Below are 15,371 nucleotides of genomic sequence, written 5' to 3' on the forward strand. Positions count from 1 at the left end.
TCGCAAAAATGAAAGGTTTAAACTTATTGAACTTTTTGTTTGCATTAACCTTAACTAAATTATAGTTTGAATATATTTTGGTTCTTGTTCTTGGAGTCAGATCATACCAAAAATATTTGAATAACACACACATTTTTATAAATAAAGAAAGACATTCAACCTCTATAATTTCTTCAAGTCTCCCATAATAATAAAAGACGGAATTATTGTTATTGATAGATCCTTTTACCCAAACACGAAAATTAAAGGTTAGAGCGCGTGAATCTCATTGTAACACATGGAATTTGAAGTATTAACATAGTTGATCCTGCCCCGAAGCTGAGTGGACGGCTGTCGGGAAATACCGCTGATGTGGATCTTCGCGTGTGGTGGAAACGCCTCGCTCCTCCGCGTGTGGTGGAAACGTCTCGCTCCTGCAGTCACAAGTCGTTAGTGCCAAGCCGGGAGGGGGTTTCCGGCGACGGCCCTCCGACGCTCAAGTCACACAATCGGCTCCCAGAAAAGAGAAAGGAATGAAGAATTGAAATAGTGGTGCTCAGAAGCGTTTTTGCGCGTACCTCCGCGGATAACCACTCCTCTTCTTATATAGAGCTTCGATGGGTTGACTACACACTTCCCGAGCGGACGTGACTTCCCACGTTTTCCTCAATAGTTAACATCGGGAAGGGATCCCTGACACCTTACCTTAAAGGGGCAGACGCATTTTTGCTAGGGCGGCGCAATCTTCGTCCGTACGATTTCCTGTCCATTCGCGTCGTCAGCCAACGGCATTGACTCCCAAAATGATGTTTAAGACATATTTCCCTTTTCTTCTTAAATGTCAGCCGCTAATCTGATGGTACTTCCTTTGATCTATCCGGCCAGCCCGCTCTGTGACATTCTACATATATATATTCCGATTGGATTGGGCTTCATTCTCTCGGCTCGTCCTAGGTTCAGATCGGCCTCTTTGAACTCTTCAGCCTGGTTAGGCTGTGGGCTCGGCCTAACCCTCGCGAGTTTACCCCGTCGCTCAGCCACATGGGCCTGTCGCCCGGCTCGTCTCTTAGCTGACTCTCCTTTGTCTTTGACGATCATCCGATCGTTGAACCTCCCCAGTGAAGGGGCCCCACCCTACGCCATCACCGGATCACATGCCCCCCTTTAAGTCTAGTCGAAGGAGGTCATAAGTCCAACTGATTGGACCAACTGGTGCAAAAAGACCTCCTTTGCCGGGTCGACTGTGACCCTTGGCCAGCACTCGGTTACCTGGCCTTGGTTCTCCTTTCAACGAAGTGCTCTTTGCAGGCCAATCGGCCGGAATGGATGACTGCCCGAGCTGCATAACCTGTTGGGTCGGCTTATGAGACCGTTGCCTAGGTAATCTCCGCGAAATCTCTAGGAAAGCGTATCATTCTGGCGCATTAATATGCCACATGCTTCTTTAATTATTCTGACAATTGCCCTATCGATGCACGCCACATGTCCCTCCCTGATGACGCACGTTTGAGGCGACAGGCTAGGATGTGACCTTTGGGTTCATTTGAATTTTAAACGGCTGGATCTGCTTCTAGGTGTCTGTGCTGTTGATCGAACGGCTGAGCGAAGTCTCTTGGTTTTTATAAGCTCGTCGCCGCTGTCTTCTTTCTTTCTTGCTTTCGTTTCCGGCGACCTCGTTAGTGCTCTTTCAGCGATTTTTCCCGTGCTCTTCAGTGAATCTTTCTGCTTCCTGTCATTCCTATTCTGGGTGAGTCCATTATCTTCGTCCATAACGCCTTATTGCTTGGTCCTTTGTGATTTTCCGGTGGGCTTCTGTTCTTGCTTCTGCTTTCTTTTCCCTTTTGCATTTTCTCCCGACTTCTTTCGTTCTCTCCTTTTTATCATGGCTAGTACGTCGCATCCTTCTTCTTTTTCGGGTCCTTGGTATGAGACTATGGAGTCACGATTTGACGAAGATGATGCCCGAACCCTAGCCAACACTTTCGAACTCCCTCCTGGCTACGAGATACATGTCCCACTAGCCACCGATCGTCCTTCCGCTCCGTCGACTGGCTGTGTCTGCTTTTTCCGCGACCAATTTACTGCCAGTCTGCGGCTTCCTTTTCACCCCTTCATCCTCGATTTTTGCAGATACTTCGGTCTATCCCCTTCTCACCTAGTTCCCAACTCCTTTCGTCTTCTATGCGGGGTAATTATCTTGTTCCGACTACATCGCATTCCTCTAACCCCTTCGATCTTCCACTTTTTTTACTACCCCAAGTTATCCGATCAGCCAGGCACTTTCCTCTTACAAGCCCGACCGGGCTTGGTCTTTTTTGACAGGATGCCTTCCTCCAATAAACATTGGAGAGAATATTTATTCTTCATACTCTTCCCCGATCGGCCCTCCTTCCAGACTACTTGGCAACTTTCCCTGGGTCCTCAACCCCCCTTGCCTCGGTACAAGAATACTCCTGCTTATTTGCTTGCTGCTTCCATGCTGACCGGTCAGAAGTTCAACATTCACAAGTTGCTGGAGGAAGGAGTTCTGGCCCTTTTCGGTCTTAGCCCGATTAGCCCATCTGAGCCAGTCAACCTAGGTATATAATCCCCTTACCTTTTTCTTCTTTATCTAACTGATTTCTCTTTTTATTTTACAGCTGACATCATGATGAAGGCGCTCTTGATCAGGCAATCGAAACTCACTAATGCCGATATTGATAAGGTAGTGGTTGAAGTCCTGGCCAAGCGGGGGTTTCAACCATCAGATCCTCCCGAGCAGCCAATGCCCACTCAAGGGCTTACCCAGGATGCGGGAGGGGAGTCGAATGTCGTGTCGGTCAGCTCAGCGGCGGTGGAAGAGCCAATCGCAGAGCACACGACGGCTCAACTTGTCCCGGAGGAGGGCTCACAATCTGAAGCGCCGCTCGAGAATGCACGTAAAAGGCGCCGGGCTAAACAAGCTGCTTGCTCGGCGACTTCAGCTGAAAGGGTAGCTGGCCGGACTGGCGCTTCTGGCCCAATGTCGTCGGAGGACACCCACGTTTCGTCAGACCGCACACCATCCGACCCCCTCGTCGACTCTCCCGTCGCTAATTTGCCGCCCTTATCGGCTCAAGGCCGCATTCTGAGGTCCAGCATCAATCTGACAACCACCTCCTCCTGTGCGGGCCGATCAGTCTCCTCCCATCCGGCCACAGCTCGTCGGAGACACGTAACGGCCACGCTACACCTTCCGACTGAAGACCTTTCAGTGCCAGTCGGATCGACCGATCAGACTGAACACCGTATTATTATCAGAGGCCAGTTAGCGGAAATATGGGAAGATGCCCGCGCCCGGGCGGCCGCCGCTCCTCCCGGAATGTTAGCCAACAGTTTTACTAAGCAGATTACCGGGGTAAGCTTCACTTTTGACCTTTGCACTTATCAATTTATCTTTGCTTATAACCCACTCCTGCTCTCGCTTTTGACTTCCACAGTTTTGGGTAGACGACTTGGCTATGAGCCAGAGGCTCGCCTTCGTGGAAGATGAGTTGAAACGGTTACAAGAAGCACCTGGCCAGTTGGGAACCACTCATGGATTAAATGACACCCAGGTATCTCAACTGCAGGCCGACCTGGCTAAGAGCGAGGAACTACTGACTGCCGAGCGGGGCAAGAGCGTTGAGCAAGCCGGATACATTGACCGACTTAAAAAAGAGATATCCACCTTTGAGGGCAAGATTACCCTAGCCATCAACCGCAAGCAAAGGGCTGTCGAGGATTTGGAGAAGAAGAATGTGGAAGCCCGGGCTCTTGAGCAAAAATTAAAGCAAGCTGAAGACAAGTTAAAAAATGTTGAAGGCCTGCTATTCTCCGAGCAGAAAGCTCGCGAGTCTGAGGAGGCTACTTTAAGAAGCTAGCTGTCCGACAAAGACGCCGACCTGGCGGTGGTAAAAGCGGACTTAGAGAGCGCCCGGTCGGCCCTGGTGACCTACAAAGAAAATGAGCCCAGTCGCTTCGAAAAGATGAAGGTGGCTTACATCCGGTCTGACACTTTCGAGGATAAGTTCGTCAATCGTGCTCTTCAACTCTTCGGCTACGCCGTGGAGAACATCTTTGCCCAACTCCAGAAAAAGGGGCATCTACCTGCCGACCTGCCCAGCTCCACGATTGATCACGACCAGCTTAACACCTCCATTCTTGACGATGTTTTGGATTACTTGGAGTGAACCCTCGAACTCCCCCTAATTCACTAAATAATGTTTTGGATTGTATTCATTTGGCCACCGTGTGTATCCGGTTGGCACAAACTCCAATGACATGACTCACTTCTATGCTATCTGTGACGCTTTTCTTTAATATTTTGCTCGTCTTTGAATGTACCTAGTTGATTGTCTTGCTTTTACTTGTTGACCGATCACGCAAGCGCTGAAAATCGGCGCTCGACAGTCGATGAAGCGAGGGTTTAAGGTCGTCGCTCGACCGTCGATGAAGCGAGGGTTTAAGGTCGCCGCTCGACTATCGATGAAGCGAGGGTTTAAGGTCGCCGCTCGATCGTCGATGAAGCGAGGGTTTAAGGTCGCCGCTCGACCGTCGATGAAGCGAGTTGCGTTTTAATGGGAAGGAGTTTGGGAGCAATCCTATTATTTTCTTCCTTCATCCAAAGAAACATACATGCGGGCATGTGTACATGAATTTATTCACTCACCTCTAATCCGGCTCTATAGGGTTGGAGGTGATTTGCGCTCCACGGCCTATCTAACCTCCTTCCCTCCACATCTTCCAAGTAGTATGCTCCCGACCGCAGCCTTTCTATGACCTTGAATGGACCCGTCCATGGAGCTTCTAGCTTTTTGACGTCCCCGACCGGCTTGACCCTTTTCCATACTAGGTCACCCACCTGGAAGGATCGAGGGATTACCCCGCGATTATAGTTCTGCCGCATCCTTTGCCTGTAAGCTGTTAGCCGGGCGGCTACTTTATCAAGCGTTTCATCCACCATGTCAAGTTCCATCCGTCGCCTTCCTTTGTTTTCTTCGTCATAACGAAGCATCCGATCAGACTCTATCCCGACCTCCACTGGGACGACCGCCTCTCCTCCGTATACTAAATGGAATGGCGTGAAACCAATTCCTTCCTTGGGAGTCGTTCGTAACGCCCATAACACGCTAGGTAACTCATCCACCCAGCTGCCACCCATGTGATCGAGCCGAACACGTAGAATTCGCAGGATCTCTCTATTGGCTACTTCGGCTTGACCATGCTTTGAGGATATGCCACGGAAGTGAAGTGTTGTTCGATGTCGTATCCTTTACACCATTCTTCAAGCTCCTGACCAACGAATTGTCGCCCGTTGTCCGAGATGAGCTGACGTGGAATGCCGAACCGACAAATTATATGCTGCCAGATGAACTTTTTGACCATCTGTTCGGTTATTTTGGGCAGTGGCTCGGCTTCTACCCATTTCGAAAAATAATCCACAGCCACTAGCAGGAATTTTCTTTGACCGGTTGCCATGGGAAAAGGACCAACTATGTCCATTCCCACTGATCGAATGGGCATGAAACAGTTGATGTTTTCATTTCGACGGTCGGTCGATGAGTCAGATTATTGTATTTTTGGCAGGCTAAGCAAGTAGCTACTGACCGGCTCACATCTCTTTGGAGTGTCGGCCAAAAATACCCTGCTAAGATGATTTTCCTCGTCAGCGATCGTCCGCCCGGATGTCCTCCGCAAGAGCCCTTGTGTACCTCTTGAAGGATGTATTCGACATCCTCGATACCCACACACTTGAGCAAAGGGCGTGAGAAGGCTTTTTTATACAAGTGTTCACCAACCATAGTGAATTGAGCAGCTCTTCTTTTTAAAATTCATCCAGCTTCGCGATCTTCTGGTAAGGTTCCGGATTGGAGGAACCTGATGATGGGTGCTCTCCAGTCTTCCGGAAGTGATATTCCTACTGCCCCATCCACGTATGCCACTAGGGAGACCTGCTCGATAGGACAACCAGTGACGATCGACGTCACCGTGCTAGCTAGTTTTGCCAGTTCGTCCGCCGCTTGGTTCTCTGGCCGGGGTATCTTATGAATAATGACCTCCTGGAAATTTGCCTTGAGCTTTTCAAAGGCGTCCGCATATAATTTGAGCCAAGCACTGTTGATCTCGAACGTTCCATTTAGTTGCTGGGCTGCCAACTGTGAATCCGAGTGTAAGAGTACCTTGGTGGCCCTGACCTGCCGAGCTGCTTGAAGCCTTGCTATGAGGGCTTCGTATTCAGCTTCGTTGTTGGTGGCTCGATAGTCTAATCGAATGGACAGATGCATTCGGTCTTCTTTCGGGGATATAAGCAGGATACCTACTCCACTGCCTGGTCGGGCGGACGAGCCGTCAACATATATTCTCCATGGGGATTCAGGCTCGGGATATGGTACTTCTGTGATGAAATCTGTCAAAGCCTGTGCTTTAATAGCCGACCGAGGCTGATATTGTATGTCGAACTCGCTTAGCTCCGTGGTCCATTTGATTAACCGGTCGGACGCTTCGGGATTGAGCAAGACTCGACCCAAGGCGCTATTAGTCATCACAATTATGGGATGAGCCAAGAAATAAGGCCGAAGTCTTAGGGCGGCGAAGACTAGAGCGTAAGCAAGCTTCTCGAGTCCTGTATAGCGTAACTCAGCGTATTTCAATATATGGCTTAAAAAATACACCGGTTGCTGACTTCCTTCTTTCTCAACGATTAGCGCTGAGTCGATGGCATGCTCGGTGGACGATAAATAAATTAAAAGTGGTTCTCCCATAGCCGGCTTGGCTAGGATGGGCAGAGAGCTGAGATATTGCTTGAGTTCTTCGAACGCCTTGTCACATTTGTCATCCCAATGGAATTTGGTCACTCGCCTTAAGATCTTGAAGAATGTCAGGCTCCAATCATCCGATTTTGATATGAATCTTGATAGGGACGTGATTCTTCCGGTCAGCCTCTGTACTTCCTTCAGGTTGCGAGGTGGTGTCATGTCTTGGAGAGCTATTACTTTGCTCGGATTCGCTTCAATTCCCCATTCAGTGACTATGTATCCCAGAAATCGACCACCTTTAGTGCCAAACAGGCATTTAGCTAGATTTAGCTTGATCCCGTACTTTCGCAGCGTTCGGCACGTTTCTTCCACATCTGCACACAGGTCAACAGATCGAAGTAACTTAATGAGTATGTCATCGACATATACCTCTAGATTCCGTTCGATCTACTTCCGGAATACCTTGTTCATCATTCTCTGATAAGTGGATCCTGCATTCTTTAATCCGAACGGCATGACCTTGTAACAGTACGTCCCGTCAGCCGTTACGAAGCTGACTTTTTCCTGGTCTTCGCGCGTGAGTGGCACTTGATGATAGCCTTGATAGGCATCAAGCATGCAAATCAACTCATATCTGGCCGTTGAGTCCACCATCTGGTCGATCCTGGGTAGCGGGTAGGAATCCTTGGGACAGGCTTTGTTTAAATCCCTGAAATCGATGCACACCCGCCATTTATTGCCTGGCTTAGAAACCAACACTACGTTGGCGAGCCAGGTCGGAAACTGAATTTCCTTGATGTGTCCGACCTCCAGTAGCTTCTCGATCTCAGCTCGAATAATCAGATCTTGCTCAGCCTTGAAATCGCACTTCCTTTGCTTGACTGGTCGGGCGTCTGGCCGAACATGCAGTTCATGCAATGCTACGCTTGGATCGACGCCCGGTAGTTCGTGTGTCGACCAAGCGAACACGTCGTGGTTCCTTCGAAGGCAGGCGACTAACTCTTCCTTTTGCAGGCTGGTCAGATCGGTTGCTATGAAGGTGGTAGCTTCCGATCGGCTTGGATGTATCTGCACCTCCTCCTTATTGTCGTATACCAATGAGGGCGGCTTCTCTCTGATGGCATTTACCTCCAATCAAGGGCACTTGGCAGCCTTAGCATCTGCCTTGACCATCTCCACATAACAATGTCGGGCTGCCACCTGGTCCCCTCGCACTTCTCCCACCAAATTCCCTACGGGGAACTTAATCTTCTGGCAATAGGTCGATACCACAGCTCAAAATTCATTGAGAGCTGGTCGGCCTAATATCACGTTGTACGCCGAAGGCGCATCTACCACGATGAAGTTCGTGGTGCGCGTCCTTACCAAGGGCTCTTCTCCGAGCGAAACGGCCAATCTTGTCTGACCGATCGGCGAGACTTCGTTGCCAGTGAAATTGTACAGCGGTGTTGCCATAGGCAATAGCTCAGACCTATCGATCTACAATAAATCGAATGCTTGTTTAAAAATAATGTTTACCGAGCTTCCTGTGTCGATGAAAGTCCGGTGGACGGTGTAGTTTGCGATCACCGCCTTGATGATTAACGCGTCATCATGAGGGATTTCAACCCCCTCTAGGTCCTTGGGGCCGAAGTTGATCTCGGGCCCCTCTGCCTTCTCCTTGCTGCATCCTACAGCGTAGATGGTCAGCTGCCGTGCGTGGCCCTTCCGGGCTCGGTTGGAGTCTCCCCCGGTTGGGCCAACTGAGATCATCCTGATCTCTCCACGGGAGGCGTTCCTCCTGTTCTCCTCTTCTCTTGCTGAACTCCTATTCCGATCGGCTGAGGCTCGAGCGGGGCTTCTTTCTCGGGGACGATGCTCCCTCGGCTCCTGAGCCTCTCGACCCTCGACTTTTCGATTGATTCGGCGCTCAGGATGTCGGTCTCGCGTGGGAGATCGGTGCCTATACTCTTTGGGCTCAGGCCGATATATATTGGGGTCGCCTCGGCACTCCCACGTGTTGTGCGTCCCTGACTGATGGAACTTGCAGAACATCAGGGTCCACTTTATGCCTTTCTTGGGTTGAACGACTTCCATATGGACTGCATGTGTCCTTGGCTCGGGATATGGTTGTGGCCCCGTGGCCCTAGGACCGGTTGGAGGCTGGTGGTTGCTGGGTCTCCTCCGATCGGGCGCCTGTTGAGGGTCGATTGGCGCCTCTTTCCTGCAAGCTACTTGTGCCTCTTCTACATTGATGTATTTCGTGGCCTTCCTTTGGAGATGGGCGAAATCCTTCAGGGGCCTACGAATGAGGGATCGGAAAAACTCACATTCCATGAGTCCTTGGGTGAAAGCGTTTACCAGTACTTCTGATGAGACTGCTGGTATGTCCATCGCCATTTGGTTAAATCGCTGGATGTACGCCCTGAGCGCTTCTCGGGGACATTGCTTAAGTGAAAACAAGTTGACGCTTGTTTTCTGATGCCGACGGCTACTTGCGAAGTGATGCAGGAAAGCAGCCCGGAAATCCTTGAAGCTACGTATGGAGCCGGTCGGTAACCTGATGAACCACCGTTGGGCCGGTCCTGAAAGTGTTGTCAAGAATACCCTGCACTTTACTCCATCGGTGTACTGGTGGAGAGTGGCCGCGTTGTCGAACTTGGACAAGTGATAATTTGGATCGGTGCTCTCATTGTATTCCCCGATCGCCAGTGGGGTGTAGTGGCGAGGTAAAGGATCTTCCATGATACCTCGTGAGAACTGCGCGTTAATCCGCTCGGGTGAATCCTCGTCCCGCGGCGCTTTTCCTTTTCTTACATCTCTCTCCGGCGCCTCATCTGACGAGGAGCCTCGGTCTCGTCTAGCTACGCCTTCCTCTGAGGGTGTCCTAAATAACGCTCGATGGAAAGAAATTGGAGCGTTTGGCGCTGGTCCAGTTGTGTCTGATCTCTTACCTCCGATTGGCTGGATTATAGGTTCGGCCATGCGCCCAGGGTCTGCGGGCTGGCTGGACCCTGAGATGGCTGGCTCTTGTGCTGGCCGATCGGATATCATCCGCTGCTGCTGCTGTTCCATTGCTTTTGCAACTCCGGCTTGGATTAACCTTTCCAACTCCTCTATTGTCAGTGTGACAGTCGTCGCTCGTCCGACGTCTTCCATCCTCTGCTTCTGGGTTCAGGTTGATTTCCCACAGACAGCGCCAATTTGATCCTGCCCCGAAGCTGAGTGGACGGCTGCTGGGAAATACCGCTGATGTGGATCTTCGCGTGTGGTGGAAACGCCTCACTCCTCCGCGTGTGGTGGAAACGCCTCGCTCCTGCAGTCACAAGTCGTTAGTGCCAAGCCGGGAGGGGGTTCTCGGCGACGGTCCTCCGACGCTCAAGTCACACAATCGGCTCCCAGAAAAGAGAAAGGAATGAAGAAGTGAAATAGTGGTGCTCAGAAGTGTTTTTGCGCGTACCTCCGCGGATAGCCACTCCTCTTCTTATATAGAGCTTCGATGGGTTGACTACACACTTCCCGAGCGGACGTGACTTCCCACGTTTTCCTCAATAGTTAACATCGGGAAGGGATCCCTGACACCTTACCTTAAAGGGGCAGACGCATTTACGCTAGGGTGGCGCAATCTTCGTCCGTACGATTTCCTGTCCATTCGCGCCGTCAACCAGCGGCATTGACTCTCAAAAGGATGTTTAAGACATATTTTCCTTTTCTTCTTAAATGTCAGCCGCTAATCTGATGGTACTTCCTTTGATCTATCCGGCCAGCCCACTCTGTGACATTCTACATTTATATATTCCGATCGGATTGGGCTTCATTCTCTCGGCTCGTCCTAGGTTCAAATCGGCCTCTTTAAACTCTTCAGCCTGGTTAGGCTGTGGGCTCGGCCTAACCCTCGCGAGTTTACCCCGCCGCTCGGCCACATGGGCCTGCCGCCCGGCTCGTCTCTTAGCTGACTCTCCTTTATCTGTGACGATCATCCAATCGTTGAACCTCCCCAGCGAAGGGGCCCCACCCTATGCCATCGCCGGATCAATAGTAATCAGAGTGCAATCTTATCTTACAAAAGGGTTCAGATGCAAGATTAGTTATCCTTTCATCTTGCACATTTGATATTCTATTATCTTCACCTATAAAAGTAGTTATGATATAAATTAAGTAGGAATATGATACATATTTATGAAAATTAATGTTTTCTCTAACTTACATAGGCTTAAAATCGTAATGCAAATTTTGTATCTAACTTTTCCTCTACCTCACTTGCATCCATTTATGGATTTTTTATTTGTAGTTGTTGCTCGTACAAACTATCATGAAAGGTAATTTTAAGACAATTGGAATACCAAACAAAAATAAAGGGATAAGTGCTTGATTATATCAGTCAACTCACCTTATGTAGGATTTGACCTCATCATAGTTCAGGAGTATATATGTTTTTAAAACATGGTATTTTTGTTGATTTAACGATCTCAAAATAGATACACCCATTGGCTTATAGTGAAACTTGAAAATAGAAAATATCTTTGGATCTATCGGCCAAGTATCATCAAAATTTTGAGGGCATTTGTGATGTCTGATTTTCACATTATCAACAAAATAATAAGAGCAAAAAGAAGATACTTCTTCAACTAAATAAGCATTACATATGCACCCTTCAACTCTTGCTTTGTTATGAATAATATTCTTTAATTTCCTTAAAATCCGTTCAAATAGATACATCCATTTGTATTGCACATGACCAACTACTCGTGCATCATAAGGTAAATGAACTAGTAGATGTTCCATTGAATAAAAAAACTAGATGGGAATATGGGCTCAAACTTACATAGTATGAGAGGATATATATTTCTAGCCGAAGCTTATTGGTAGTCATAATACACATCGCTGTCAAATCTCTGAAAAATTAGACTCAATTATGTAAGTGCTTGTCAAAAGTTATATGTAGTAGGTTATAAAAAGCTATTGAAATAAGTCATTGTATGAACACATGACAGTTATGCCTCTACATTCCAAACATTTTTAACTTGTTCATATCCACACATCGGGTCATATTTGATGCATTCCCATTAAGGAATTTGATTTCTTTCAACGAACTACATAAAACTTGCTTGGCTTCTTTGTCTAATGTATAACAAGCCTTTGGAAATTGATTTGTTGTTTAATTTTGATGCAACTTGATATGTGCAAATCCGTAAGTGCACGAAAGTGATGTCAAATAATATAAGATATCAAATTCACAAGAATTGTTGATCAATTTTACAAATTAGACCTAATTGTCTAGACCAAATCAGAAATGTCAAATGTCACTAACGAATTGCCCAACGTCTAGTGAGAAATGAGGACAAGAGAGAGAAAAGCTAGATCAACAAGGCTGGAGAAAATCAATCAAAGAAAATGATTCTAAGACTTCAGTTTCACCTCTGTGCTAGCAAACACTTGACATATGTTTGAATTCTTGTTCTCAATGTTGACTTATGTAGGTAGACCATCCTATGGTATCCAATGTGAACTTTTGGTACTACAATGATGCATCAACCCTAATCATTGTTTAGTTTTGGAAGAATCATAATTAGTGATCGAAACCTATGGGAGACCCTATCACAAGATCCCTCGACCTCTAATTAACCACTTTTCCTACTGCGTGACAACGAATTAAGTTTAATCCATTAAACTCTATGACGACCTAGGGTTCCTCGCGACATTCCTGGTTGCACTTTCGTATCCAACTCTTCGTGTCTCGATTTTCTATGGGTTAGAAGGTTGGGTTCTCCTTTCAGTTCATCCTCAAACCCTTATGGGATACGAATCTTATGTTCTTGGCATTGAGATTGTGTTAATATAGTAGATTCGGACCACAATTCAACATTTCATAAAACAAGCAAGCAAACATGCAAAAGATCAATGAAATAGTGTTCACATCACACTAGGGCTGCGTTTGGTAGCCTGTAATCTACCTTGTAATGTAATCCAGATTACATTACAAAGTCGATTATTTTGTTTGGTTTGATTTAAAACTTGTAATGTAATGTAATCTGGATTACAAAAGGTAGTGAAGATTTGTAATCTGGATTACAAAGCAAATGCTATGTAATCCGATTACATTACGAGGTCATTGTTTCACCAAAGTTTAAATGCCGAATGTACCCCTAGTCTGTTGTCGACCGCCGCCCGCCACCGGTCGCTGACCTTCGTCGCCGGCCGCCGCCGGTCACCGCCGACCACCGCCAACCGCCGCCGGTCACCGCCGACCGCCGCCGACCGCCGCCGGTCACCGGCCGCCGCCCGCCGCCCGCCGCCGGTCGCTGGCCGCCGCCGGTCGCCGGCCGCCGCCCGTCGTTGGTCGCCGGCCGCCGTCGGTCGTCGGTCGTCGCCGGTCGCCGCCGGTCGTCGGCTGTCGCCGGCCGCCGCCGGTCGTCGGCCGTCGCCGGCCGCCGCCGGTCGTCGGCCGTCGCCGACCGCCGCCGGTCGCCATCCATCACCGGTCGTCGGTCGTCGACCGCCGCCAGTCGCCGATAGTCGGCCGCCGCCGGTCGCCGATCGTCGGCCACTGGTCGCCGCCGGCCGCCGGTAATTGGTCGCCACCGCCGCTGCCAATTGCCGGCCGTCGATCGCCGGCCGTTGATCGCCGTCCGCCTCCGCCACCGTTGCGCGCTGGTCGTCGCCCGCCTGCCGTCGCCCATCGCCGCCGATTGGCGAAGACGGTGGCCTGCTGCGGCGACCGACGGTGGCGGCGACAGCTGGTCACAGGATATTTTTGTCATTTTATAATAATATGAATTACATTCCTTATAAAAAATAATGGACACCAAACAAAAGAATGTAATCACCTTTGTAATCAAAGATTACATACATTACATTACCAAACGTATTAATGTAATCAAGATTACATTACATTACATTACAAATTTGATTACATACAAGCTAGATTACATTACACCCAACCAAACGTAGCCTAGGTTACTCCCTAATCCCCCCCCCCCCAAAAAAAATAATAATAATAACAAAGGGGTTACAATCACAAAACATATTCAACATCTCAAATAATCAGATTCAAATCCAGAAAAAATAGAGAAGAGAGAAAAGCTTAGGATTGTTGTGAATCTTTCTCCTTGTCGCTCTTGATCTCTTCTTGTTGCTTTAATGGATCTGGAATGCCTTAAAGATTCCTCCTCTGGCCACCTTGGGGTCCATGGACGACCTAAGATTGAGATTCCTAATCCAAATGAAGAAAGCTCCTTAAATAGTGCAAAGAATCAAATGTTTGACACAGGTCATACCACTGGGCATGAGCGCCCGTGTTAAATGCAGAAACTTCAGATCTAGTATGGCAAAGAAGTAGAGTGGGGCACAACCCATGCCATTGGGCATGAGCGGCCATTGTAAGGAGGCAGAGTTGGGCACGAGCACCTGTGTCTAGACATGGGCTCTTCAAACTTGATCTCTTCACTTCCTATTTCGCTCTAACCCTCACTCCTGTCATCTAAATTACACGAGAGCAATATCTAGGAGTAATAAAGCATGAAAATGAAGCATAGAGTTAAGATATCATAAATCATGCATGCAAAAGTATGTCAAATGTAGCGTGAAAACATAATAAAAACTCTATATACTTCATGCTTATCAAAATCTCGCAGACCAAACCTTTGCTTATCCTCAAGCAAATACTAATCTAGAAAGCATGTGAATAATATCCCCAATTTTGGTGAACTCATCTAGTCCTATCAAATGGTATCATCTTAAAGCACAAGTACTCAATTAGTTTCATCAAGCCTACATGCTAGTTAAGTTCACAGTGCATGGTTTGTTCCTAGGGTCTCAAATTCCTTCCTAGTCAAGTCTTTATTCAATTGTGTTCCCAAGATTTTCAGTGTTAGGCATTTACCTACCATACGCAAAGTTCATCCCCTCTTCTTGACACAAAGTCCCAAAGGCATACTCGGTGATGTGAGAAATAGATAGATATTTCCCCAGTGACCTAAGCGGTCTCAAAGGGGCATCCTATTCTTTCCACCCACACAACTATTTTTTAATCCCTTTATTTCCTCTCTTTTTTTTTTCTTTTCTTTCACCGTATTTTTACCACAAGTATTTTCTTTTTTTTTTTCATTTATTTTTTTTTCATTTCCATTTTCTTTTCCTTTCATATTGCTTCTCACATAGGATTTTGAATTTTCCAAATAAGCTTACACACACCAAGCATAGTCTAGTAACTAAAGTGTTGGGAAAAGAATCACCTATTGTCACCTTGGTACTAGTCCAACTAAAGGAATCATGACTAGCTTGTATTAACTTAACCCTATAGAAACAAATCATGAGTGAAGTGAAATATCAAAGTATCAAGTATGCTATAGTGAAAGCAAATCAACTCAACACACTTTATCAGGGCTCTACCAAGGAATAGGAAAACATGAATCATCAAAAATAAAGGAACATATTCACATGGGATCAACAAAATTCAATCACATAAATCATGCTTTAAAGGATATTTCATGTTTTTCATGCTTCATGATCATTAAAAAGAGTAGCAACCTAAAAAATTCTAACTCAACAATTAAAAACACAATCATGCAATAGAAGGAAAAAGTAAAGTTCCTAACTATGGGTATCACCAAACAATATGTACAAGGGAAGCTCACCATTTACTGAACTCAGAGTTGA

The 15,371-nt window shown here is 47.4% G+C and overlaps 1 protein-coding gene across 1 annotated transcript; it reads right to left on the reverse strand.

Moving 5' to 3' along the window:
* Positions 1–12,830: 12,830 nt before the first annotated feature.
* LOC121979404 (circumsporozoite protein-like) lies at positions 12,831–14,081 on the reverse strand. The gene is made up of 2 exons (XM_042531396.1): positions 13,991–14,081; positions 12,831–13,450 (listed from the first exon to the last, which is right to left on the reverse strand). The coding sequence occupies exons 1-2, from the start codon at positions 14,079–14,081 to the stop codon at positions 12,831–12,833; spliced, it is 711 nt and encodes a 236-aa protein (XP_042387330.1).
* Positions 14,082–15,371: the final 1,290 nt, after the last annotated feature.

This window comes from Zingiber officinale, chromosome 5A (assembly GCF_018446385.1).
Source record: "Zingiber officinale cultivar Zhangliang chromosome 5A, Zo_v1.1, whole genome shotgun sequence".
Classification (NCBI taxonomy): Eukaryota; Viridiplantae; Streptophyta; class Magnoliopsida; order Zingiberales; family Zingiberaceae; genus Zingiber; species Zingiber officinale.